Raw genomic sequence first — 27,146 nt, forward strand, 5'->3', positions numbered from 1 at the left:
TGCTTTATGCAGTGGTGTACAGTTATGTTGGTACTGCAAGTACCATCCCCAATCTTTTTCCACAAAATTAGGAGCAACAGGACTGGACAATAAATCAATAATAATATATATTGCAATAGACCCTTGACCAATAGCTAATACGTCTGATCGAATGTTCAGATATATAAAATATTTACTGAACTCCAATCCAAATCCACACAGCATTCAGGGGGATGTAGGAAGGAGACAAACTTTAGCGGCTCAATCTCTCATGTGGCAACAACAAATCGATTCACTCTGTGGTTTCCTAGCAAAGCAACTTGCACTCCTTTAATGGGACTACTCTCCAAGACAAGCCCTCAAGAATAACCTTTCATTGTAATTCCTCATTCCCCAAATTGTACACTTCACACAGTGTGGTAATGCAGCTACAAATTTTCCTTGTTTCCACTATTCTAGGGTCCTATGCTGTACACTAGATGTGCCACTTTGCATTGCACTTGGTGATGCAAGGCTTGAATGAAACAGTTTGGCTCTCTACACTCTGTTCTTGAGCTAATCTGAAAGTCACATATAATTCGGAGGTCTGCAGGTATTGGCATGGAAACTTTTGATGTTGCTGATTTTTGCTCACTGCGCCTTACACTTGGCTGTCCTCCACTCTGTGATATTAGCTAACCTAATACTCTGTGGCTGAACTGATGAGTTCTCAACTGGTTACACTATGTCTCAATACCATGAGAGTTGACGGTGTACAGTGGGACCCCCGCTATTGGCAGCGGCCAGCGACCTCAACTACCTACGAAGAGAATCTGAAGTCAGAAAATATCAAATCTGGCTGTTTTGAAAACGCCAGACATTAACATGTCAAGTAGCACTGCATCAAGGTATTTCAGTTTGTGAAGCTGAATTAAACAATTTTTTCAAATATTTTAGACTTCTATAAAAAAAAAAAAACATCACAGAATACAGGTTGGTGATGACAAAGTTTTACAAACCAGGACTGAAACCATTAGTTTGATTCTTGTTTCCCATTAATAGCTGTACCTTGGTTGGGGACAGAAAGTGTGTGGTCTTCCATATTGTCATTTTTGATATGCTGCGGTCACCAGGAGAGAAAATTAGGGTTACCGTCATAGAATGTCGGTAAGTGAACCACTCGTACTTAAAATGTACAAAACAAGGCTTGGCACTCGTTCATCAAGTCGTACTGCTAAATTTAGTCGAGTAGTGTAACTCACCTCCTGTCTGTCGGGTACAACTCAGTGGTGACTACATCCAGGGAGTTCCACGCAGAGATACTGAGACCGTTGTAGAGACAGAGCATGAAGATCATCATGGACTCGGAGGTGCCAAACCAAAGAAAAAAGCAGCTGATTCCCGATAGCACCATGGAGCCTCCTGGAGGACAGCGTATAGAACATCCTTTCCAAATGGCCCATATTTGTGTCACTGGAGGCCATTACAGACGCCCAGGCTGGTGTCCAGAGACCAATGGGTCATTTTTGCACAATGGTCAGAGCGGATCCTGGACCTACCTAACATGCTGAGGCGTCCTATCTTGTCCATGAGGAGAGCGGACACGATGTTCCCCGGCAACACGGCCAGCGTTCCCAGGAAGTTGACGAAGTAGACCCAGTAGGCGCTGTAGTCATCGTCAAACGTCATCTGACAACCGGTTTTGTTGTGGTGGAAGGAGCTGTTGATCACTCTTGAATTTGTCAACTTGGCATCATCTACGTCTGTAGAAAGCAGCAGAAATGTTCAGCTGAAAGGTCCATTGATTAAAATCAACATGAATTTCTAGCATTGAGTCCAGAAAAAAATGCATTTCCACCAAGCTTAACGGTACATTAAAGGTGCACATTTTTATCCGTACGAGTCTCTGAGGCAACTAAGGCCAACTGAGACATTCCATTTTTTATTTTTTTAAAATAAACCATATTTAAAGGTAAACTCAATGGAAAAATACCCTAATTTCACAGAAAACATAGAATCTAGGGAACCTTATAGATCTTCCGTAATGTGCTGGTGTTTTTCCTGTCATCATTATGAGGAATGAAACAAACCTGCCTGCTGGAAAATTGCACATCATTATAATTCAGCAGCTGCTGCTGCGGTGAGAAAACATTCCAGCTTCTCACCTTTGTAACCACTAAACACACACACATGCATACACACCGTCCGATCTTATCCTGTCTCTCTTCGTTTCGTCTTTTTTTCTTCACATATTTTTTTCCCGACGTATTGCTGGGAGCAATGAGACTTCATTTCCCAGAGGGCTTTACCGGCAAACTTGACATGGCCTCGCTGTTTCCATGTTCAGCGCTTTCACAGAGTGCTGGGGGGAACGGTTTTTCTCGCATGGTGCTCCCACAAGGTCTGATTCAGCTCCGCTTCTCTCAGATCATTTCATGCCTCTGCTGCTTTCATTTTGCTTCAAGTCCAGAGTTTTTTTTGTGTGTGTGTATGCGTGTGTGTGTGTTTTTCGCAAGCTTTTAAGTGACTAGGCAGAACCTTGTAAAAACAGAGAAAAAAATTCACTTTTGACTTTTATTTTGGTAACTTTCATGGAATTTAAGTGATGAATTAACAGGGATGTTTCATTTCTGTTGCCACTTTGAGACAAAGGTACGAGGTATGCAAACGATTAATCGACTTCTCATAATACGGCTAAGGCCAGTCCTTTTCAAACTTTGTAAACAACCGTTTAGATGCATGGGCTCAGTGCAGCAGGATGCTGCACCTCACGCTGACTAACTGCATCTTAACCGCCCAAATAAAGGGAAATTTAAAAATCTAGAACTATGACACAAAAAGGTGTCATCGTTTTAATTTCATTTACTTTGGTAGGGACAATGGACATTAATTAACGGCCAGAATGTTGTTTTTCATCTGTTGTCTGTGAACAATGAGTAATCTGTCTTGGTGAAAACAAACAGAGGTTATACAAACGAGGCTAAAATCAGTCTGTGTTGTCTGGATTTGTATTTGGGACGGTCTGGCTTCTTTCTTGTTTTTCCATCGTTTGATGATGTTTCCACACGTCAATGTTTCACTTCAGTTTAATGTTGTCTTCATGTCTCCTTGAAGGACAAAATACCGATAGGCCTGTCACAATACTTTGCTCGATGATAAATTGTCCAAGGAGTTGTTGTGATAAACTACAATATCGCTGTTTTGAGACCTTTTTCAAGTAATATAATAAATAATGCAAGAACACATTTCCAAAGATCAATAAACTTTAAATTATAACAAACATTTAACACTGAAACTGGAAGACATTTTAAATATCCAAAATAAATCAACAAAACAATAGAAACAACAAGTAAAATGAAAGATGAAAAACACAATTGTCCTTTAAAGAAAACGGCTCATTTAGACTGAAGACGTTTGTCATCCAGTTTTGGTAGAAAAAGAGAACATTGATAAATCATGCAAATGGAAATTATTGAGTTTGCTTTAATTTATTATGCAATAAATTGATTTATTGCTTATTGCGACAGGCCTGCATACTAACCCCCAATGGAGCCTCCCTAGATGTGTGTGTGTGTGTGTGTGTGTGTGCGTGCGTGCGTGCGTGTGTGTGTGTGTGTTTTTCAGAATCCAACATGCCAAAGACAGATAAGAGAAAGGTAAAACATCTCAGTTGACTCACTGCACTTGTTAGAGGAACAGCCCAAGTTGGAGAAGTAAACTCACCCGTGTTGTAAAAGAAAGAGTCCACGAAGGTGCAGTTTTTGAAGGAGGATCCCACAGAGGAAACATCCTCGAAATAGCAGTTGATAAAAGACGAGTCTATAAACGTCACCGCCTTGAACTTCATGTTGAGAAACCTGGGAGAAGATAGAAAACGACAGTAGAATCCATTAAAGCGGGAATAAAAATAATAAAAGAGCGATATCTGACATTCTGCGGATGCCAGCCGGTGCTGATACAGAATTATTTCCCCTTGAAAGGAAGCGTGTTGGTGTCTCACTTGCATCACCGAAATGCAGAGTTGCTTTTTTCTCTAAATGTGCAGATATCAAACACAAAGTTCTGAATAAATTGCTTCAATAGAATTTCTAGAAATTTACTTTTTAGACATTTAGACTGAAATGTATTATTTGATTTCCTTCTGGGGTCAATAAACTATTTTTGAATTTAAAATTGAAAGTTATGATAACAAATTTCGCTGGATTATATGATGCCCCAGCAATTATAATAATATTTGAGACCATTTTTATATTGACAATGGCATAATAATGTAGATTCACCCTCTCAAAGACTAATACTGGCAGATTAGTCTTCCTGGAAACTGTAAAATATTTTAAAATATCAAAAATTTAAGGGACATTTCAGTTGCTATATGTTTTTGTTGGACAAAGAACTGAAACTTAAAGGTGAGTTCATGTTTGTGAAGATGAAAAACGTATTTTGCCTTTTGATAAACTGCATAAAAACAATCATTTCTAGAACACAATCTGCGTGGAGCGAAAGTTGGACTTCAACTTCCCCTTTAATCTATGTTTCACTCTCTGCTGTCTCATCTGCTGCGGGTGCAGAAAACCGCATCGTGACTTGTCAGTGGAACCAGAACAACAGACAGCATTTCTTCAGTACAAGCATTTCTTTAAAGGCTCCACATGGTCTTCATGTTCAGAACTGCTCTGTCCTTATTCAGCCATCGCTCCACAGAAACACAGTTTTTCTCCCCACTCGTCGATCGACGTCGGCCCGTGACTCAGAGGCAGCACAGCTTGTTGCGATGCTAGCTGAGAACAGAAACTGTGGTGCAATGCACTGCAGGCGTTCTCCTACTCCTCTAACTTCCCCACATTTTGTGACGCGACCGCCACAAAACATTGAATGCATACTTTTTTTCTATTTACAAAAAAAAACGTAAATAAATTAGAACTTTAAAAAATGCGTAAAGCTCCAAGAGATGTGAATAATTTTGAAATGCCCTCAAAGTTGTCAACTTCCTGAAAAAAAATTTTCTTTTTTTTTTCCAAAATAAGCTTTAGGCAAAAACAAACAAACACTGTCAGAAAAAGACGTTGCTATTTTATGCAGCACATGTAACTTTCATGTTCTCACTGATTTAACTGTATATCTAATATTTCAGGAATCATTTCCACTCAAACATAATTTGTATCTTAATTCTTTATTTAGTGCATCTTTAAATCTTTTTAATTTCATGTATTAGGATTTAAAAAAAATTATTTTGGCATAAACTTCTTGTAGCAAATTTTCCAGTCTATATATAGCTTTTATTTGTTGCAGCTGTTTTCCTTATTTTTATGAAATTGTATAAATGTCTATATCTTATGTTTTTTTTGTTTGTTTTTTTAACTAATAATGGAGGTGAATTAGCATTTTGCTAAATCCAGTATATTTACAACATTCTACATCCATTAATATGCATTGACCTTTATAAATAAGTCAATATTTAAAAGCAACTTATTATTATTAAATAATACAATCTGCTGCATGTAGTGTTCCCCACTATGGTTGTGTTGGTGTGCATTTACCCTGCCGTATCTCTCTGCCCTTTCTGTAAATGAACCTTGTGTTCAGGTGTGTGTGTGTGAGACAGATAGAGAGAGAGGGAAGAGGGCAGAGAAATGGACCAGGAATGTGATAAGGCTTTTAATTTCCTGGTGTTTGGGGAAGATAAAGGAGGCAGGATTAATATTACCTGTTGTGGACGTTCGAGGGAATGACAAATAGCGCCGCTGTACCACTTCAGGACAAGCACCTTTGACGACGGTGCAGTGCGCTACGCTGCGGCTGCATTTATTTTTCTGTCTGGAAAACCAGGAATTCAAGGAAGCTGGCCTGTAAACTCAGGACTTCAGTCAATGCCATGGATATCTCACATTGGGAATACGGCAAGAAACAGAAGATATTATCCGGCGCTCTAAATCGCAAACTTCTAGTAAAGAGAGATTAGAAGGGAAAACGTGCTATTTTAGCACCAGAAATCATTAAATACTTGGAAAATATGTAAGAGATAAATAACAATCAGCTGTTTCACTCTTTTAAAAACAATTGTGGTATTTTAAAACTCATTTTCTCACAAAAAAAAGGGGGACAAAAAATTGTCCAACTATCAGTGAATAACATGATGTCTACATGCACTTTGCTTTTGTGAGGTCAGACAGTGTTGTTGAGAGAACTAGAACATGCAGGACGTCGGCCCTCCAGGTCCCACTTTGGGCACCCCTGTTCTGGAGTGAATCAGCAGCATGCTTTACACTGATGCATCCAAAGCGTTGCATTGTATTTGATTAGGTAAGATTGGAGCTAATTGGTGATCGACGTTTCATTCCATGAAGCTTTAGAAATTAACATTCACCCCAATTTCTATAGCAAATTAATTTGAATAAAATAGCACATAGTAATGCTCTTTGCTTTAAACTGACAAATTTATATCTTAAAGCTGTACCTAAAATGTTCTATCTAAGAACATTTTAGGTACAGAAGAGGTGTTTTTGTTTTATTAGACAAGTTTTTTTTTCTTTTTGTCCGCTTTGCCTTTTTACGCAGAAACAGAATTAATCACACCCAATAACTAAAATGAACTACACACTGTTAAGGGTCATCATTGTTGTTGCGGGGAATAAACTAAAAACTGATCATTTTGACCAAAAGGTTAGGAAACTGTACAACTCACATTCTTTTTCTAAAAATCCTTGTTAATTTGTTGCTGAGCAGGTTGAAAAAAAAACAAAAGAAGTTTCAACAGAAATTCATTTGCATTATTAACTGAACATAAATAAATAAATAAATGTTGGCCCCTGAGAGATATCCATGGCATTGACTGAAGTCCTGAGTTGGCTTTAAATTTGCCGATTTTGTCACGTGGTGCAGAAGGTTTGATGTGATGCCACCAAAGCCCAAACACTGTGGGCAGCCCAGTGCCTGTGGATGAGGCCGTGTCTTATCTGTACCTGTCGTTCATAAAGACTCCGTTTCTGTGGATCTGGTTCTCCAGTGTGAAGTTGAAGGTGAAGTCTTCGATGCGCTCGTTGTGATGGATCTTCACTCTGGAGGCGTACTCGTCGGCCTGAAGGTGTTTGATGACGTCGGGGAACCACACCGACAGCCCGTAAAACCTGCAATGGCACGCTGCTCTAAATGAACAACACCTACATCTCCAGTGCCCATTTTGTGCACAGAGTGGGACCTGTGCCATGACTCAGCAAGTAGCACTCATCTTTGTGCGTGCAGAAAATTCTGTGTAGACGACGAAATGCAGATTTTTAAAGTTGATTTTATGGATTTGTTGATTGTCTCAAGGAACAGCTACATGATTTTCTTTATTGTTGAGAATGACAGCATGTGGGTAAACAGACCAAAAAAAAGAAAAAAAAAGAGGCAAATTCTGTAAAAATGACTTATCATCCATGGTCAGCGTTTTAGTGATGCACTCACTACCTTAGAGTGAAGTTCTTCACACAAACTGTTAATAGGTCGGGAAGTAGTGATGGCTACAGTTAAGTATCAACTCCAGGGCCGTAGAAAGCATCATTAAACATAGTGAAGGCAATAAAAACACAAAGTCTGTCAACGGAAAACTGAAGGGGATTGTTTCTTACCCAAACGACAAAGTGAACCAGACTGCTGCCAGCTTCATTGTGTTTTCTTTCACTGGGTAGCTGAAGCATCTCATAAAAGTCAGCCATATCTGCCAGGGCAAAAAAGAAAAAAAATGTGACATCTTTCACATCCTAAAGGTTCAAAATTAATCAGATCAAGTAAGAAAACAGCTTCATACCCCTCTGAGCTCAGCCTTGATTTTGCAGAGGACCTTAAGCACCGGGTTGGCCGACTCGTTCTGCATCTCCACCAGCTCGTCCAGCTGTTTGGGGATTTTTATCCTGTTCACCTGCAGGGGGCGACACCCATCTGTCAGCTGCTGAGCGCTGCAGTGGACGCTGAGCGCTCAGGGACGGTGAGCATGCTTACGGTGAAGACTCTCTCAGGCTCTCCTCGGGCCCGCATGTTGGTGTCGTGGATGTGTTTGAGGACCATCCAGGCCTCGTCGTGTTTCCCTGTCTGGGAGACGGACACATGTAGCAGGTAAAACACACATACTCTGAATAGTAAAAAATGTTTTACTGATTACCTGCATCATACCATACTGTCTTGGCATAGTGCAAGTTTTAACAAATATGTATAACAATATATTTTTTTGTAAAAGTTACATAAGTCATAAGCTACAAATATGATTGAACTGAAAGCAGTCAAAGATAAGGAGACATTCACTGTGTTTCCGTAGCAGCCAAATTGCACAATTGGTGTTACGAAAATAAATTTGCTTACTGGAACAATGGAAATTTCTGGGAAAAAAAATCTGGTTTTCAATGAAAGGTTTTAGCACTTGGATAATAAGGTAGCTTTTCAGTGGCATCAAAATTTGTATATTTTTCAAAACTTCAAAGGAAACACTTTGTTCACGTCACACGAGTCGTGTGACCAACAACCGGATGTTACTACTGGTGGAAATGATGAAGAAGACGACAGGAAGCAGTTGTTGGACAACTTTTTTTTTTTTTTTTAACTCAGTGAACAAATTTATTCATGTGTGATTTTAATTGTGTTTCTCACTTTATGGAAATACTGCAGTTGTAAAATTGTGGCGGGTTTTCACATTAGCGTAATATCGACACAGTTTTGTGTGAATTTGTAATGGAAACGCAGCCAATAACTGCCAGTGGCATTGATTCATTATATTTAGCCTTTTCACAAAAGTTGTTGATGCTAAAAAAAAAAAAAAAGAAAAGAAAAAGTTAATTCCATAGAAACTCGTCGACGTTAAAACGAAATGTTGGAGCTGCTGGTATTGAGTGAGTTTTACCTCCAGGAAGAAGCGGGGGCTCTCGGGCATGAAAGTGAGAGCGACCACCGCGGAGACGCATGGCAGCGCACAGACCACCACAAACACTCTCCAGCTGTGGAACTGGTAGGCTGACCCCATGCTGAAGCTCCACCCTGTACACAGAGCCAGGCATGTGCAGAATGTCATTTGAGAGTAAAATTGATAATATCAGAAAAAAAGCCAGCGTTAAAGCATTTATTTCTTTTTAAATGTTGCAAAATTTAACATGAATCCTACACAGACAGATGCTTTCTGAAACATCCTCAGATGAATTAACCTTTAAGTCAGCAACGTTCTTTGCATTCATGCAGACATTGAGCACATTTAGTTGTTTTTTTTCTCCTTAGATTCACACCATCAGGCCTGATGCAGATGTTTTATTACTGTCATCAATCTGTTGTTGTTGGCTTTGGAAGTGATTATTGCAGCTGTTTGCACAAACTAACAAACCAGTAATTTTGATGATGTGGAGCTGTATGCGACTCCACCAAATAAATAATGTATAAATGGTGAAAAAAAATTATCATTTTTTTTCTGCTTCAACCTGGTTTTTTTTATGCATATATGCGTCAACGAAAGTAGCTTATAAAAATATCCATTCAATCTAAATTACACATGAACGAGTTATTTACCTTTATCGAGGTTATTTTTGTAGAAAGAGATACTTTATCATGACACCATGTTGTACCGAGCAAATCAATAAATGAACTTTAAATAAGCACGTAGAAAACATTTTGAATTTTAGAAAAACAGGCAGTGAACTTTAGACGATTTGGACATTTTTCAGCAAGTCAGGAGAACCGCCTTCATGCCCTGCAAGTCCTGTACTTATATAAGACGCATGTTTGCGCTCAACAAAACCCATTCTGAATTCTTGCAAAGGATGCACAAATTGCTAAAAAAAAAAAATACTAAAATGAAAAACTGTGTCAGTTGTATAAAGTCTAATTTTCTCTTTTGATTATATGTACCATGCAGATTTTTGTAAGACGTGTTCAGGACAAAATGTCTCTAAGTCCAATTTGCCATTTTCCCAAACACACCCAGGATACGAAGGCCATCATCTAATGATCCACAATTCACAACAAATTGAGGTGAGATAAATGAATAGAATTTCTATGGTATTAGCGAGTCATTCATTGCTTTATCATGAACACGTAAAAGAAATTAGTAAACAGCAGAATGAATTAGCGTTTTTCTTTTCTAGAGAACATGGATGAGGTTAAGTTTTGGAGAGAAGCAGCACACGTCTCTCCTCTTGATGCCCAAGCAGCAGACGAACTCACTGAGGAAATCAGTTTAACTCTCTGGTCAGCAACATCTGCTCTGTTCAATCTCAACAGAACTGGACCTGCGTTGGCGGCACTGACTCAAGGGTCGCAGTTGCTTCTGCTACTTCCTTTATTGCTTTATTTTTACCTCAGGTGTTCACTAAGGCCTGTGAATATTGGTTTCAAAGCAGACCCATGTGGTTATCATGTGGTTCATCCAAAATGGTTCAGTATGTCCAGAACTCCTAGCAGGAATCACACAGAGAAATAAATGCAGAGAAGAATAACATGTTCCAGTCAATTTCATCACAATCACAAATCTGTCCAATTAATACTGACATGAACACAACAGGTTTTAATATTGATGTTAAAAAAAAATCAGTTCACTGTAATATTTATCCTTAAATGGCGGCGGGTAACTCAATGTGAAATGTTTAAACCTCTCATTGAGCAAGAAAAGACCAGAAGAACCAAGTACACTGTAAATCAAAACATTGAATTTAATTGAAAAAGACGAGTGAATATAACTTGACTTTTGTCAAAGGCCAGTGAATTTCTGGGTCACAATGAATCACAATGTCGGCTTTTATCAAATAAATTCACTGGATTCAACTTCAATTTTTTTTAAACGTACTTGTAAAAATCACTTGATTTAAATAAGTCGAGAAGCTTTTGAGGTAAAAATAAGTTTTTAAACTGAACTTATTTTAGTTTATGTGACAGTGAAGATTTGTCAGGAAGGTATCCCACAAGGCATTGTCCCACCAACAGCAGCAAATAATTAAACCACCCTTTGATATGTCACAATTATATGTTTTAAGATGTTTACAGCAAAAAGGTTTGCCTTGGAAAAAGGCTGCTTTCATCTATGCTGAAAGCAGCCTACTTTCAGAGCAGATTAGCTCCTATTAGCTAGTTTTTTGAGCATTTACATTTGCATAAAACTGCACCATGAGTGAGTTATATTTTTATTTTTAATAACCGTTCTGCCTGAGGGTGTAGCCTTGCTCACTGAAAAAGAAGCAAAACATTACACGTTTTATGTTCTGTTAAAGTTCAAGTAGACACAAATAAAAAGCATGAGCAGGAAACTGTTTCCAATAAGTAACTTTATTTTTGTATACACAGTTTCCAGTAAAAAAGTGGCCTCTGATGGGGAGACTCAGGGTCCTCCACCTCCAACGGTTTGGACGCCACATCGAGTTTTTTCATTTTAAAATAACTGTCTGGATTTAATCCACCTGTACATCACCGAAATAGCTGCAGTGCAGAAACATGTAGGCAATATAAGTAAAACGTTTCGGTGTGCAGGCGCAGCCTCGACGGCTGCTGTAGCTTGTAAGAATACAAACCTCATTAGGGGAATTATAGCTATAATGGACTGGGGGGAACGGCTGACTGATCTCGAAACTCAGCAAGATTTATGTCCCCGAAGTGAGCGTTGCTAAAGCACACACACACACACACACACACACACACACACACACACACACACACACACACACACACACACACACACACACACACACACACACACACACACACACACTGTCCTTGGCCATTGTTCACAGTGTGAGATTAATTTCTAATCATTGCGGTGTTCATCAGAGAAATGGTAGAAAAAAACATTCTTAAACACAAAACATTTAATGTTTTACTTCCTGAAACCTTTTGTTTCCTGTGAGTTTCAACATAATAAAAGAAAAAACAAAAGAGACAAAGTGGTTCTCTCTCTCTCTCTCTCTCAAACTTACTGGCATACTATTTGGCCTTTGTCCACTAGTCAATGCAGCGAGCACTGCGGCGGAACCTATTACCCACACGTCACTGCATCTCCGAGAGAGGGAAAAAAAAAGAATGTGTTAAAACACTGGCGTCTGACCAATTGACCTCCATCAGCAGGCGCTCTCTGCATTCCCGCCGTCACAAATAAAGTCAGCGCGCTTTTAAACGAAGCCTGTACGTTTGGTTGCAGACACGTCGGCTACGTCTTTGTTGCTACATGTACTCATCAGAACCTTTTTATTTACCACAAGAGTTCCTCTGTCCTTTACAAAGCTGTTGAAACACCCAAAATATTGACAGTCTTTCCTTTCACTGCTCTTTGGAGTATGAGCTAATCAGCACCGAGGAAAATAAATAGCACTCCTATTTTGGCTACTTCGCAACCACCAAACAATAGCGTCTCAATAAGCAAATTTATTTGTGCATCACATTTCAGCAACAAGGGAGTTCAAAGTGCTTTACATCATAAAAACACAACAGTAAAAAGTCATAAAAACAACCTGCGATCAGAAACCAGTCGCAAACATTACATTTTGCTACTTTGTCAAGTGTCTTCATTATAAACATCTTTGCACATCATATATGTTGGTCAATATTCCATGTATTATGGCTCAGTAACAAACGGACCATTAGCTTTGGGATTCCAGTTTCCCAAGCTGCATTTTGTTTTGAATATTTTATCCAGCCTGTACAAAAAGAACTGACAATATGTGGATTTTCTGCAAATTAATACAGAAATCAATGTTAATTTAATGAAAACTGAACCACAAATAGTTCAGGCGGTGAACTGTAACCATTGCTAAACACTTTATTTCTCTTGTTAATCAAGTACTTCATTAAATATTTTTTTAAATAAATGTTAAAAATAAAATAATTAAAAATCTCAATTATGACTCGGTTTAGTTTTATATTCTATAACCAGTGGAATAAACTCTTAATCTTGTTGCAGTTCTGATCTCCATGTGCATTGGCTAGTTTGTTCAAACAGGGATCAGAACTGCTGAAAATTATCACAGCAATTATTTGAAATTTGAATTATTTGAAATCAAACTCCTTTCAGATGTGAGAAAATTCATTCTTCGAAATTGTTGGCACAAAACTTTCCCAACGTGGCTTATGCATGCAAGAGTTGGGTAAAACTGTATTCACTCTGTTTCCCATTGATCTCATCATGTCTTGTTGACGTTAGAGTTAATTGGCTTTAAGGAAGAAAACAGAACACCTAGTAGCAAAAAGAACCTGCCACCGACTCTTTGAGCTATTTTTATGTAACACTGTCTTCAGGCATTGTTTCAGCCCACCCACAAAAACTTCTTCAGACGTTTTTTACTTAACACTTCCCACTCAATCACGGCGATGTCAATACATCTTTACAGTCACGCATCCATATAATAGTCCCGGCGGAGTCAGCGTGCTGCTGGCGAGGATCCAGGAATAGAGTTCATTATATCCTATCAACGCAGCCCTGAAAACAGAAAAGACTCCTCCTCATGCATCACTTTCCCCTCCTTTCCTTTTACAGCCTCTCTCTCGTTTGTTTTCTCTTTACGTCCCTTCAGTCCTCTGCAGTATACCCTCACCTTTCGATTATCTCTGACACGGGCCACATAAATCAGGAACACGCTGCGGCTCTCATCCTCCTAATCTTTTTTTCCTGTGCTCCTTTTCCTTGGTTTTCAGCCCTCTGCACCGGATTGATTTTATTTTGCTCGTTTGGCTCTGATCAGCTGACGCACACCTCATCCGTAACCCTGCAGCAACAAACACCTAAGGTATAATTTTCTTTTCTTTTTTTTTTTTTGATTCTGCTCCGTAAATCTCCGTGAAATCAACGTAACAAATATTGATTAGGCATAAATGACATTGAACATTTTCCTCTAACTGAAGATTTCACAGCACCTGAATGATGCTTATGAGTTCCACATGTTTTTTTTTTCTTAACTTAATTAACAAAACTCTGCTTTCAGGAAGTCATCACAACATGGCTCCTCTATTAACCCTTTGACAACATTTCTGCCAGCGCTGCACTGAGATGTAGCTCCTATAATGAGCTCAGCAGTTCTACCAGGTGTTTGCTAATTGCTGCTGGCTAGTCTAAAGGAGCTGAGTGGGGAGGGTTACTTTGAAGCATAGTAACCCTTCATCCTCCTCCTCCTCAAAAACTGCGACTTTGAGGAGGAGCTTTGTCCTCGAAGGCAGCGCTGGGTCCATCCAGGTCCACCCTGAACGGTCGCCATGCGAGATCAAACGATTTCTCTCAGATGCATGAAAAAATCACAGCAAGTATGTTTTTAATGAGGGAACAACATTATGACACGACGTAAAGCTCAAAAAAGTTGGATTTTATATAATTCTGCCCCTTTTAAAAGTTCAAGGTCTGAATATTTTGCAAGTCAGTGTTTCATGTCTGCTGCGTTGCCTTTTGCTGCTGCTGCTGCTGGTGCTCCACCTACACAGCCACCTGCTATCTGTTCCCTGAAGGCTGCCTGCTTTGTAAATAATCCCTGCAAATGGAAAATGATATGCAATGCCCTCCACATATTTTGTGTCATATAATAATGTATGAACTTCAGTTTGACATTAAAACCCATTCGAATGTGTGTTGTTGTTTTTTTGTCTGTATCCTAGACATTAGGAATGTCATTAACATTTCATTCTGTCCTATATTATTCCTGCAGGCTCGAGCCACGCTGGCTCTCTTATCCAACAGTCTAGATTCTCTCTCTGTCTCTTGATTCTTAACTAATGCAGTATTATTTTGCTCAAGGTATTTCATCCATTTGCAGATCTATAAAAAGTCATCCACAGCTTTACCTCCACCCCTCATACTTGGTTAGTGTAATGGATTTTTATTATCAGGTAAAAGATCTCTACAGTGTAGGATGGAGACCCAAGGGGACGCTACACAATAGACAGAGAATGATGCTGCTCACTACAGAAGAAAAGACTTGTGTGTTAGTCTTACTCGAACTTTTACACACTGCTTCTTCGCTTCAGTTGAAGTCGAGGAAGGGACCGTAAACAATTTGATAAACAGTATATGAAATAAAATTTGAAAAACATGTTTAAGTCTGACAAGATGTTGAACATATTAGAAACGTTTACCAGTTTTAATCCAGGTGATATGCTGTATAATTTAGAGTTTTTAAAAACCAAAATGTCCTGTAACACCAGGTATGTTTTAACTTAGTCTTAGCATCTTGTTTTTGTTAATCCAAGCTTCATTGTGACCATATTGACCACAGTTAAATTCTGAATTTTGAAAAGAAGTTATCAAATAGCTCTAAATCTTCTCTTAGTACTCTGGCATGAAGCAAATAGAAATAAACTAAGTCATCTTATCAGATGTAAACCAGGTTAAGTTTAGTCTAAGCAGAGATACATTCAGTTAGAGCTTAGAACACACACACACACACACAGATAGATAGATAGATAGATAGATAGATAGATAGATAGATAGATAGATAGATAGATAGATAGATAGATAGATAGATAGATAGATAGTAGATAGATAGATAGATAGATAGATAGATAGATAGATAGATAGATAGATAGATAGATAGATAGATAGATAGATAGATAGATAGATAGATAGATAGATAGATAGATAGATAGATAGATAGATATAGATAGATAGATAGATAGATAGATAGATAGATAGATAGATAGATAGATAGATAGATAGATAGATAGATAGATAGATAGATAGATAGATAGATAGATAGATAGATAGATAGATAGATAGAGATAGATAGATAGATAGATAGATAGATAGATAGATAGATAGATAGATAGATAGATAGATAGATAGATAGATAGATAGATAGATAGATAGATAGATAGATAGATAGATAGATAGATAGATAGATAGATAGATAGATAGACAGACAGACAGACACATGATCTTTCTCTGGCACATTTTTCAGGAGTGTCAATATACTTTCTTATTGGTCTCGAAGCCTTGGGTACGTTGTGCTGCTCTTGCCTACCAAAATGGCGGTTCAATGGGGCGGATTACTTCTGCTTCAGACATGTGGGAACTATGTATAATTTCATTGAATTCCAAGCCAGAACTGCACGGCATTCTGGGAGATTTACAGGCAGAGAAATGTCTTTAACCGCTCAACCTTTCACAGCTAGCTAAGCCAGGTTGGCGACAATGGCTGACTCACTTGCTGTTTGGTTACCGAGCAGCAAAGTGTTGAATAACGTGCGTAGCAGAAATTTCTGGTTTTGTCACCATCCCTCAAACTTGCTTAAACATAAAAAAGGTCACACCACCAGATATTTCAGACATTTAAAACAAAAATCTAATCACTAATTATCTATATTGACCGATATGAAATGCTTCTATAAGTTTTTCAGCTATACAGTCCAGCTCTACTTTCAATATACGCATAAAAGTGACTCTTCGATAATCCTGGTACATCAGGTTTGAGAGAGCTGAGACTCACCGTAGTGTGGGATGATGGCCCAGGCCATGGCTGAGGCGTAAATCCCTCCGATCATCCAGAACATGCAGAGCCAGCTCAGGTGCTCACCTCGCTTCTCCCTGGCCAAGACCTCCGCAAAGTACGAGAACACGATGGGCACCGCGCCGCCAATCCTGCAAAGTCATTGTATCGCCATCAGCTGCACATGCTGCAGACATTTCAAATGATGTTATTTCATCTTAGAGAAGATGTATGATGATCACTGTGCATCATGAGGAGCTTTCACTCGGCATTCGTCTCAAACACTTGCTGCCTTTCTGCGCAAAACTTTCAATTTTCCGGTAGTGCCAAAAAAAACATAATTTTGCAAACGCGACGTTTCCATTAAGTTACAAACGCAATTCAAATCACACACAAAAAGGTTTGTTCAAGTGATAAATCAGTAAAACATGCTTCACCATTTTCCTCCTACGACTTTCTGTCATCTGTCAGATGTAGCACGCTCTCTCCATTCTCAGATAACCAACTGAACAGTGCTCTGTTAGTTGTCCAAGCCTAGATGATGATTTATTGTATTCACAACTATCAATTATGACTCTTAATCATAAAAAAGTGCTTTTTCACATGTACTTTCTAACATGTAAAAAACAACAAGGAAGTTTATCATTGTAACATGATGAAATGTGGAAGAAGGTCCTACTGGTGTTGGTTTTCTTTTTGGAAAGGGTTGTGAGTCTGTTCCCAGGTACATTTCTTTCCCTCGTCGGCTTCTATCCAATCAGACGTGTTCCTTTTTTTTTTTTTTTTTTTTTTTTTTGGACAAGAACATGTCCAATTTTAAATACTTAAATTTTCCAACAGCCTAAACCTGCTTTAGTGCACTGTGTCGTGGCCAGTTTGCATTTTTATGGCCTGATCTGGGCTTTACAACCAGCTGTTATATTGCAGCTCGCTCGCTTGGGCAACCAACTGTGTTCCTGTCATTTCTACTGTAACTGCATCCTTGAAGTGAACGTTAATTCGCGAGAGCGTGAGGGAAGTGAAGACAGTCACATTTTTCCACGTTCTTCCAGGTGTAGATGTGAATATTCCACATGCTGGAGTGTCTGGACGTATCAGGCCTGGTCTGGAGGGGTGGATGTCAGAGCAGGTTTCGGCGAACGTGGACTTTTCCGACGATTGTCTCTAAAGAATTGGTTAATTCTTTAGAGACAATTTGTTCCCTCATTTCAGCCTAATTACAAATGATTTCACAAACATAATCTGTGCTTCTTTTTTTTACTCCATCTGGCTGTTTAAGTCTTCCCTCCTGTTTTGCTGAGGCGGTTTACGGAATCGAAGTTAATGAGGTAAGGAAAAGCTTAATGAAACAAGCTGCATCCAGTTAAACTGGAGACAACACCCTCCAAAACTCCACGCCTCAGCGTTTCCGTTCATGTCCCCGGCTCCGGAAAAAAGGCCACCGCAGATCCAAACGGTGCAAAACGCGTCCAACGTCAGCATTGTTTGTTTGTTTTCCATTTTATAGAACAAGCAAGTAAATATGTTACATTCATTTGTCATAAAAACATGACTTAAAAGAAATTTTACTTTGAAATTGAGCCTCTGTCTCTTTAAAAACTTCTTCTCTTTCTGAAACTCCGCCTTCAGGAAGTCACAACATGGCTTCTCTATTAATTCTTCAGCAAAGTTTCTACCAGTGTTAGACTGAAAATTAGCTCACGATAAGCTCAGACGTTCCACCAGGTGTTTGCTAATTACTGCTGGCTAGTCTGAAGGAGCCGAGCGGGGGAAGGGTGCTCAGCAACTTGGAAACTGGAGCTTAGAGGAGGAGGTTCGTCCTCAAAGACGGTTCTGGGTCCTCCCAGGCGTTTTGCACGGCTGAATGGTTGCAATGGGAGATTAAAGGATTTCTCAAACATGCACAGAAAAATCTAAGCAACACTCCAGGTATGTTTTGATCAGAGAATATCATTATATGCTGTAAATCTAAAAAGAGTTGATTTTTACATAATACTGAACCATAAAATATGACTTCGGCAATCATGCCAAGAAGCTAACGCAATACGAACATAGCCTGTTTAACTTTTGAAGTGCTTTAAGATGACATTTGTTCTCCACACGTAAATAAACTGAACAGAACATTTTCAAACCAATCTGACAAACCCATTCCAGTCTGCTAAAACCAAATCTGTTTGCTTTTTCGGCAGCTTATCAGCTCACGTCAATACCGCCAAAGGCACATTCACTGCATGAACATGCTGTTGGTTAACTGCGAAGGAACGGCAAACCATTTATCAAGGAAGCTGGCAGCCGAGCTGACAACAGCTTGCAGATGTTCACTTATTGCCTTTGGTTTGTTTCTGCAAACGTGTCGGTTTTGTGCATTTTCCTTAAAGAAGAAGAGACGGCAGAGCAACGAGCAGCGGAGGGAAGGATCAGGCTGCATAGAAGGGGGAAATCCTCACAGGAGCTTTCAGAATCTCATTTACACTGAGTATGAAGGGAAGAAGAGCGGGGAAAGTAATGAAAAGTAAAGGTTAAGTGCACTCACCCAAAGCCAGACACCATGCGGCAGAGGAGGAACATACTGTAGCCTTGAACAAAGGAGGAGAGGAAAGCAAAGAAGCCGTTGACGGACATGGATATGAGCAGGCACTGTTTGCGGCCCACCTTGTCTGACAGGCCGCCCCAGAAAAACGCTCCGAACATCATACCCAGATACACAATGCTGCCTGCAGAGAGAGGAGGAGGCAGAAAGAGAGCAAAAAGACAGATTTTTAATTACTAACACCTCTACACGTTCAGCTTTTAGAAACCTCAAAAATACAAAATCTCACCAAGAATGTGTGTTCTTGCATCTAATATCTCAGGACAATTGAAAAACTAAAACTAACTTACAAGTAACCTTTCCAGGCAGATATAGGAGCTTGTTTTAAGTAATATTTCAAAAGTATTAGTTCTACTGGCAAGTGACATAATCTGCCATTGGAACTCATATTTTTTTCAATAAAATTAATGAATTGTTTAATTTAAAGAAGCTCCTATGTGTTGCTGAAAACTTATTTGTAAGTTAGTTTTCCTTTTATTTGAAATTTGCTAAGATATTTGCATTAGATATTAGATATAAAAAAATGCTTGGTGAGACTTTGTGTTTCTGCAGTGAAGTTGGCAGCTAATCAGAACAATAAAACTGAACAGTAGCCGAAGCAAAAACCCAAAGAAGCAAAGCAGGTGGGAATCGTATCATGTATCGCGATAAATTTCTTATCAAAATAGGAATTCTGATTTATTGCCGTCACGATAAATTCCAATTAAATATGTTTAAAGCCACCTAAAACTGTCCGTACTGATAGCTTTGCTGTTTGTCTCCAATGTTTGTTCAATGAAAGTATTGATAAGCTGCAATAAATTTAAAATCATGATTAAATGTAGTTACGGTGTGCAGTGTAGTGACACAAATCAATCCATTCTTTAAGTGACTTAAACTTACACCTGGATAGAGCTATTGTTGCTGTGGCACAGCCACATGGTTAACTAAAAAAGCAGCAATAAATAGCTCTTTTCGTCACTTTTATGGCTGCCACTCTAGAACCACAGAATATTGAGATGAAATTTTAATCGCAGGAAGACATCTCTGCAACATTTGAGATGCTGGTATCTTTTTTTCAAACCAAACTAAACTGAGTCGCTCCCAGCCACACACAGAGCAGACTACGCCTATAGAGGTTCACACTGATGGCACACAGAGGATCGATTAGTTGAGCTCGGCTCACAGCACTAAAATGAACCACATTGTGACTCCAGTCCACGACGCTGTAGATCACCCCGACAGTGTTTTAACTACGCTGGGGGTTTTGCGATTCCACTGCCAGAGTCTAATGACAGTCGATGTGTCTGGGTTTGGATTAACTCTGCAGTGTGAGGATCAGGTTTCAGATAAACCACAATAGGAACACAAAGGAAAGTGTTGCAATAACTTCTGTACGGCACAGTGATGACGCGTTCGTTCATGTTTCAGATGTTCGATTTTTAGTGGCCAGGTTTTAATTGTTCTGGCATTTTATTAGATTATAATAAAGAATGTGAGAAAAATTTAACCCTTGTTCAGATTCTTTATCTTCTTTGCTTTCCTGTCACACTCAGTTGGAGCATAGAAATTTACAAAAAATAGGCAAAAAATGTTCAAAAAGAACATTTTTTGCTTTTTTTTCCAGTTACTTTATTACATTTTTATTACACTTTGAAAGGTTTACGGAGTATTTTCATAAAGGACTTTCCAAACCACTCTGGTCTTCTGTTTCTGGTCTTCTCTACAACACCAGAACCAAACATGGAGAAGCAGCTTTCAGCTTCTATGCACCACAAATCTAGAACAAACTTCCAGAAAACTGCAAAACAGCTGAAATGCTGACTTCCTATGAACCTAGACAAAAAACCCACCTGTTTCCATTTGGCTTTGAGACATAATAACTGGAACATTGATAAACATATTTGATGTATATTTGCTTGATGTTTATCGCTTGTTTCATTACTGGCTTTTATGGAGTAAATCACTCTGAAGTGCCTTGTTGCTGAAATGTGCTGATATGTAACTTGACTTGACTAATGTCCATCATTTCTATTCTTCCTTTCATATATTTGTTACTGAAACACTTAAAGTTGAGCTAAAGAATGGAAGCACTTTTTTGGATCCCATGAGTCATGTGATCATGTTGCTACTGGTGGAAAAGAAGAAGAAGATGACAGGAAGTGGAATGTTTTCTAATAACCTATTGCATGAACACACTTATTAAAGTGTGATTTTCATTGCGTTTCTTATTTAACGGAAACACCGCATTGTCTTTTGACATTAGCGGAATATTGACAAGATTTTGAGCACATTTGTGAAGGAAACACAGCTGCTGTAGTGTTCATAAATGAGCAATTTCTCTGCACAGCAACTCCTCCACAGGAGCCATTTTTTACTTATTTTTTCCCCTACAGGGTGGTCATGGACAGGGGTGAGAGCAGCCAGGCCTGTAAATGGCCCACTTTATTCTGTTGTGTGCTAATAAAAATGCTAATGCTAGAGGAAGCGGAGATGCGATTGTTTGATGAGGCAGCAAAGAAAATAAGCTGGCAAGGGAGAGGAGGTCTTCTGTTCTTTTTGCGCTCGCTGCGTCTCTGGTGATGGGACAGATTCACCGAGAGCAGGGGGGCCTTATCACGCTGCGCAGGCACGCCGAGAGCGAGTGATTCATTACAGGTGACAGTCACAGAATCTATGCACTGCGGCGGCGGAGGAGCCTCCTTCAGGATATGAGGAGGAGGCCGTGTGATACGGTATCAAACCAAGTGTCTGAAAATGCTGCATTCTGCACAAAAAAAGCAAAAGCAAAAAAAATCGGCTGGCACCTTGTGATTTGTGTAGATACACGCGGGTGTGTGTTCGGGAGGAGATGGTATCTGCGGAGCACCACCTCGTTTGTTTTATGGCTGCTCTCATGCTGCGTTTGTACGTGTAATGAAGGGGGGAGGATGAGAGTGTGTGGGGGGAGCGGGGTCGGGGTGGAGGACGGCGGGGTGGTTATAGCGATGGGGCATCTGAGACGCAGCATAAAAGGCTTCTGAGATTGGATTTGTGATTTCCTGTTAGGGTTCAAACTGGGGTCAGACCTTGAAAGCTTTTATGTAGATTTGCAAGGGTAAATTTAAAGAAACGAGAAAGTAGCGGTGGCAGTATCACGTGTTTGACGCAGTTAAGCAAACACTTTCACCCTGTCTGTTTTATAAAGTCCATCACATCTATAAGGCAGTTAACCTTTCCAGATAATCTGGATAACCAATAGTCCGTTCATAAATGTAGAATTTAAGTAAATTACATAGCTTAAAACTGCAGGTGACTTTCTGATTTTAAAGGGACAGTTTACAGTTACTTCAAATTTTATTTAAATAAAATTTACTTCTTGAGCTTTACATCTTGCAATGATGTTATTTCCTCATCAAAAACACACATGGATTGTTGCTTTGATTCTTTCATGTATATCTGAGCCATCTTTTGATCTCCCATGGCAACCATCAGCTGTGCAAGATGCCAGTGAAATGCTTGTAATAAAACAGTTAAAGGGTTAATAGAGGGTTGTGACGACTTCCTGAAGGCAGAGTTTCAGAAAGAGCTGGAGTTTCTTACAGAGATAGAGGCTCAATTTCAACGCATTAAATTACAAACGCGTTGAAAGTGAAACTTCTTTTAAATTGTATTTAATATGCAACAAGTGAAGTTGTCATAGTTACTTCATTACTGCCCCTTCAAAAATCTAACTGAGGCCAGTGAGATGGAGCAGAGCAAGAACTGCAGAAATAAGACGAAAAGATGCCTTTTTGTTTCCACATAGCTAAGACTTCATAAAAGCATTGCTATGCAAGTAAAAATAGTAAATTGATTATATTTTCATAAAGCAAGAGGAGGAGTGCATTTGTTAACTTTATGAACACTCAACAGCTCTGGTTTGTTTTTGTTTTAGCCGGCTCGTAAGCTGACTTCAGCGGTCTCCCTGTGTGCTACTTTTTTCCACTTTAATTAGCTCTTATGTGTGAGCGCGAGTCTCTCCCGACGCCTCAGTTTCTGCTCTGTTTTTCTCTCCACGCAGCCACACAGCATCTTGGCATGGATGAGAGGAGAACACAGGCAGACAGACAGACACACAGACAAACAGACGGCCTGCGTCACAGGCAAGTCGAGAGCTTACTTCCTCAGCTGGAACGCTCGAGACATTAAGCGAGCGCTGAGGGGAACCCCAGAGGACCACGTTGACTGATGGGTGGGCTGATGCAGGCGGTGAGACAGATGAGTGGCGGTAAGAGAGAGGAGACACCCCTCAGGAGCAAGTCACAGTCCTCAGATATTAATTACTTTAACACCTGCCGATTTGTTTTTCCCCTCATTGGGGTTTAGTTACTGTTTTCCCTCCCTCTAAGTTCTATCAATGCACTGTTTGACTATTGATAGCATGTACAGCAGCGTTAATCCACACATATGCAAAACCCTGAATATGATTTCAGATTGTTGTGTAACTTTATCCAGGTTTACTTAAAAAGTGAGCGATTATGGCGAATGTCCTAAGCAGAGGGGCCACCGGAGGGCGCTGGAGAACCGGAAAACCTGAAGAAAAGACGCAAAAATATAAATCCAACACACGTTTTTTAAATCTAGTCTCTGTTTCAGTCATTATTGAAATACTCTGATTTCATCGAACATTATTGTTTTATCTTTCTGACTGGCTGCCAGCCTAATTTACCGAGCTGCTTTGCTTTCCAAGCTAGCGTCAGGTGACCAACTAAAACCAAAAGGTGTGAGGCGGGATTTATGCTCAACAAATGTAACAATTACTGAGAATAGAGAATAAAAGTGGGGGAAGTAATTCCACGGACGTAAAGATGTGACAAATATTTATAGATCTTAATAAATATTGTTTATCTACATATAGGTTGTTGAATGTTCATATTGATACACCCCCAATTCATTTTTTTGTTGTGCTGAGGCAGAGATAAATTATAATATTCTATTATGGTTAAGAGCACACTTAAATCAATACCACATTACATGTACAGTTCTGTAAAAAAAAAAAAAAAAAGAAAGAAAGAAAAAGAAAAGTTAGCTCTTCCTCTTGGTTCAGACTATGGCGATGCAGGAAAACACCCACATCCGAGCCATATGTCGTGGAGCACCAGATAAAAAGAGGGAGAGTGAAGGCAGCCCTCTCCCTCCCTCCCCTTGTTCTCCAGGGAGGTACGTGAGCCAGTCTACCATGGCTAAACTGCAGTAAAGCACAATGCTGCAGAGATTAACCCGAGCCCGTATCGTCAGATCACCGGCATGGCTGTGAGAGACGGAGAAGCTCTGAGAGAGCATTAAGTGGATTATACTGTGAGGGTGATGGAGGGGGGAAACAAGACAAGAACAAGAAGAAGAGACGAAAACAGTCTGATATCTGATGGTATCTCAACTTAGATTAAAATATGAGGAAGAGGCGTCTTAGTCATATCTTAAAACGATTAGGAATGAATGCTAATAATCCCTTACAATAAATCAAGACGAATGTTTACACGGGACAAAAAAAATTTTTTAATCATTTTTTTCTCTTTGATTTATTTACTCTGCAAAGCAACTAGATTACATGAGTAATTATAAAATAATGAGCACACAATTAAAAAAAACACTTAATAAGCTATGTTAGAGTTTTAAACATAAAAATTAGAAATGTTTAGATTAATTTTGTTTACTTTGTTTGTAGTCACCTCTGTCCCATAACTTGCAGTGTAAGAAAGAAATGCCTTTGACAAATTAATACTTTTTTCTCGCTCTTGCCAATTCATCAAAAAAAAAAAAAGTTTTTGTCCGTTTTTATAGTTCTTTAAAAAGAAAGAAAGAAAAAAAAACAGAATTGGACAAGATGGCTACACCAAGAGCTCACATGAAAAAGTTGTCTAAACACAGAGGCATTTTAGCAGCATTGGTAGCGCACTAAACAACAGTGAAGCTCAGTTAAAATTATGTAAATGAAGTTTGAATCCAAAAATGGAAAAAAATGTTGGAGGAAATAGTTAGATCTAAACTATTAGATCAGACGCTGTCGTCTTTGTAGTAAAGAAAACCAAACATTTACAGCACAAAAAACAAAGATTCTCAGATCTGACGGAAAAAAATGGAATAATTCGGCATCAATTCCTCAGGATGTGTGACAGGACTGAGATATAACAACAAGAACTTATTGTTTGAAAATGCTTCCTTGGGATGAACAGTAGGCTAATGTTTAGACATTAGCTAAACATTGACTCTACGCTACCACTTCTGCAGGATGAACTCTGACTTTCCCTGTAATCCATCAGTTCTTCTGTTTACTCCTTTCAGACAGAAGATGCTCTTATCAACCGCTTCTTGAGTCGCTGACCTTCTCAGAGGATCGGTGATAAAAGCGCCAGTCGAGTCCATTGTGTTCGGTTTATCCTTCACAACTGAGCGTGTACGCACATCCATTATTTATGCTGTGTGTAAGCCAGCTGGTAAAATGACTCATTCTTTCTATTCTTTCCCTCCTGGCTCCCACTGAGAGATGAGTCACAATACAGGATCAGTCCGGGTGAACCACAAACCGTCCCGCTCTTGAGAGGGGAGCGCTGAACGACCTCGAAATTGTAACACTGCGCCGACAGAAATTGCACTTTTTGTCTTGTTGTCTGTATAGAGACTCCAAAATTAGTGTAAACTGAAGGGAAAAAAAGTATTGTGCGTGAAGCTATTTCTGATATCAGTGAGAAAATAGGAAGACGAGCGGCACACATTCAGAGTGACGACACCTCCTACTCGTGTATCTAAATACCTGGTGCCATGACAACTCCATGGCTGCTTCTACATTATTCAAATTATAGACTCAAGTGTCAAGTTTTGATGCCATCAGTATGAAACGACACATTATTCCTGAAGTCCTGATCTTTGTTTTCATTCTTTCTGACAAACTTGCCATATCATCAACACTGGCTTTTGAAAATGCTTGGTTGAAAAAAAGAAAAAGATGGTTTTGGGCAGGTTGTTAAAATTTGGGCAGCTTTTCACAACATTTGGCAGGTTTTAAAAAGTTTCAGAGAAAAATTATCTAGATATAAGTGTCTGTACTACAGAAAAGCAGATTGTTAATAAAGTGCTTTGTTATTGCACTCATGTTGTCTCTAGAATATGTTGAATGTGACATCACCGACAATCAGTGATGTCATTGGTAATGCCAGGTATGCATAATATTATAACGTTATGTAAAAGTCAATTTTACAAACCAGTGGACGTTTTAAAATCCACTGAGTAACATGAAGAAGAATGGCTTGCAGTGGTTTCACACGTTCATTCAGTGAGGCCACTTACCGAGCCATCCCGCGCCAGAGTTGGGGACGCACATGTCCGTCTCGGCGCTGGGCAGGACGAACCCCACCACAAACACTTCCACACCGTCAGACATGAGCGCCAGTCCGAGCACGAAGAAAAGCTGCCACTGGAACCTCCCGTGGCCACACTCCTGCATGATCAGCTCGTACTGCTGAGCCAGCTCCTCCTCGTCCGCCTGCCTCTCGTTTTCCAGCTCCTTTTGGCTCTTGAGGCTCTTTAGGCCCAGAGCCACCTGGTCATCCCGGGGCTTTTCGTTGTTGGAGGCCGGCACGCCTTGGTACTCTCCTTCGTAGATCTCATCTTCGTCGTCGTGGCCCTCGGTTGCGTCGCTGGACGCCCCGTCGTCGTCGTTGGCTGCATTGTCACCGTATTGGCTGTCCGGCTGATTGTAAGCGTTGTAGTTGTCCTCATCCTCGTTTTGAAAGCGGTTGTAGCTGCGTTGGGCAGAGTATTCGTCAGAGGCACGATCAACGGCTTTGTTGAAATTTTTGGAAGCATGCCTCTTGGCTTCCTTTGCGATGTCCTTGGCACCTTTGACCAAGGAAGTCCTGTTGTTAGGTGCTTCATCCATCTTGGCACAGGGAGAGTTGGCACTAAATGTAAATTTAAAGTACCTCTTTGCTTATTACTGATGATTTATCTCAAGACAGGGTGAGATGCTGTTTAAGATTTGAGAAAATAACCAGCAGCCAGGTATGTAAAGGTTAAACAATCATGTCTACTTCCATTGAATGGGAGTTACCAGACAGAGTTCAGACAGAGACCCTATCCGAATTCTGCCCGGTCAGAACTCAGCAGGGCGAATCTGTAGGGAGAGAAAGAAAGAAACAAACATTTTAGGTTGACTAAGGTGTTTCTATAATCAGTAATTGCAGCATTTCTCTCTTATAATA

General features: G+C 39.6%; 1 protein-coding gene across 2 annotated transcripts in view; it reads right to left on the minus strand.

The window, feature by feature from the left end:
- Positions 1–27,146, minus strand: part of LOC129374175 (synaptic vesicle glycoprotein 2C-like) — a 41,594-nt gene that overhangs the window by 4,134 nt on the left and 10,314 nt on the right. The window contains exons 2-13 of one of the 2 annotated variants that reach the window (XM_055052439.1): positions 26,233–27,058; positions 18,892–19,072; positions 16,359–16,510; positions 8,828–8,961; positions 7,936–8,025; positions 7,745–7,855; positions 7,566–7,654; positions 6,918–7,082; positions 3,682–3,815; positions 1,518–1,721; positions 1,221–1,380; positions 1,027–1,078 (exon numbers count right to left, since the gene is read on the minus strand). In XM_055052439.1, coding sequence (XP_054908414.1) covers positions 1,027–1,078; positions 1,221–1,380; positions 1,518–1,721; positions 3,682–3,815; positions 6,918–7,082; positions 7,566–7,654; positions 7,745–7,855; positions 7,936–8,025; positions 8,828–8,961; positions 16,359–16,510; positions 18,892–19,072; positions 26,233–26,824 — 2,064 coding nt within the window. In that variant the 5' untranslated portion in view covers positions 26,825–27,058. The remainder of the gene's footprint in view (positions 1–1,026; positions 1,079–1,220; positions 1,381–1,517; positions 1,722–3,681; positions 3,816–6,917; positions 7,083–7,565; positions 7,655–7,744; positions 7,856–7,935; positions 8,026–8,827; positions 8,962–16,358; positions 16,511–18,891; positions 19,073–26,232; positions 27,059–27,146) is intronic. The other variant, XM_055052438.1, reaches the window with a different exon arrangement.

Source organism: Poeciliopsis prolifica, unplaced genomic scaffold, assembly GCF_027474105.1.
Source record: "Poeciliopsis prolifica strain line A6 unplaced genomic scaffold, Auburn_PproV2 SCAFFOLD035, whole genome shotgun sequence".
NCBI classification, from domain to species: domain Eukaryota; kingdom Metazoa; phylum Chordata; class Actinopteri; order Cyprinodontiformes; family Poeciliidae; genus Poeciliopsis; species Poeciliopsis prolifica.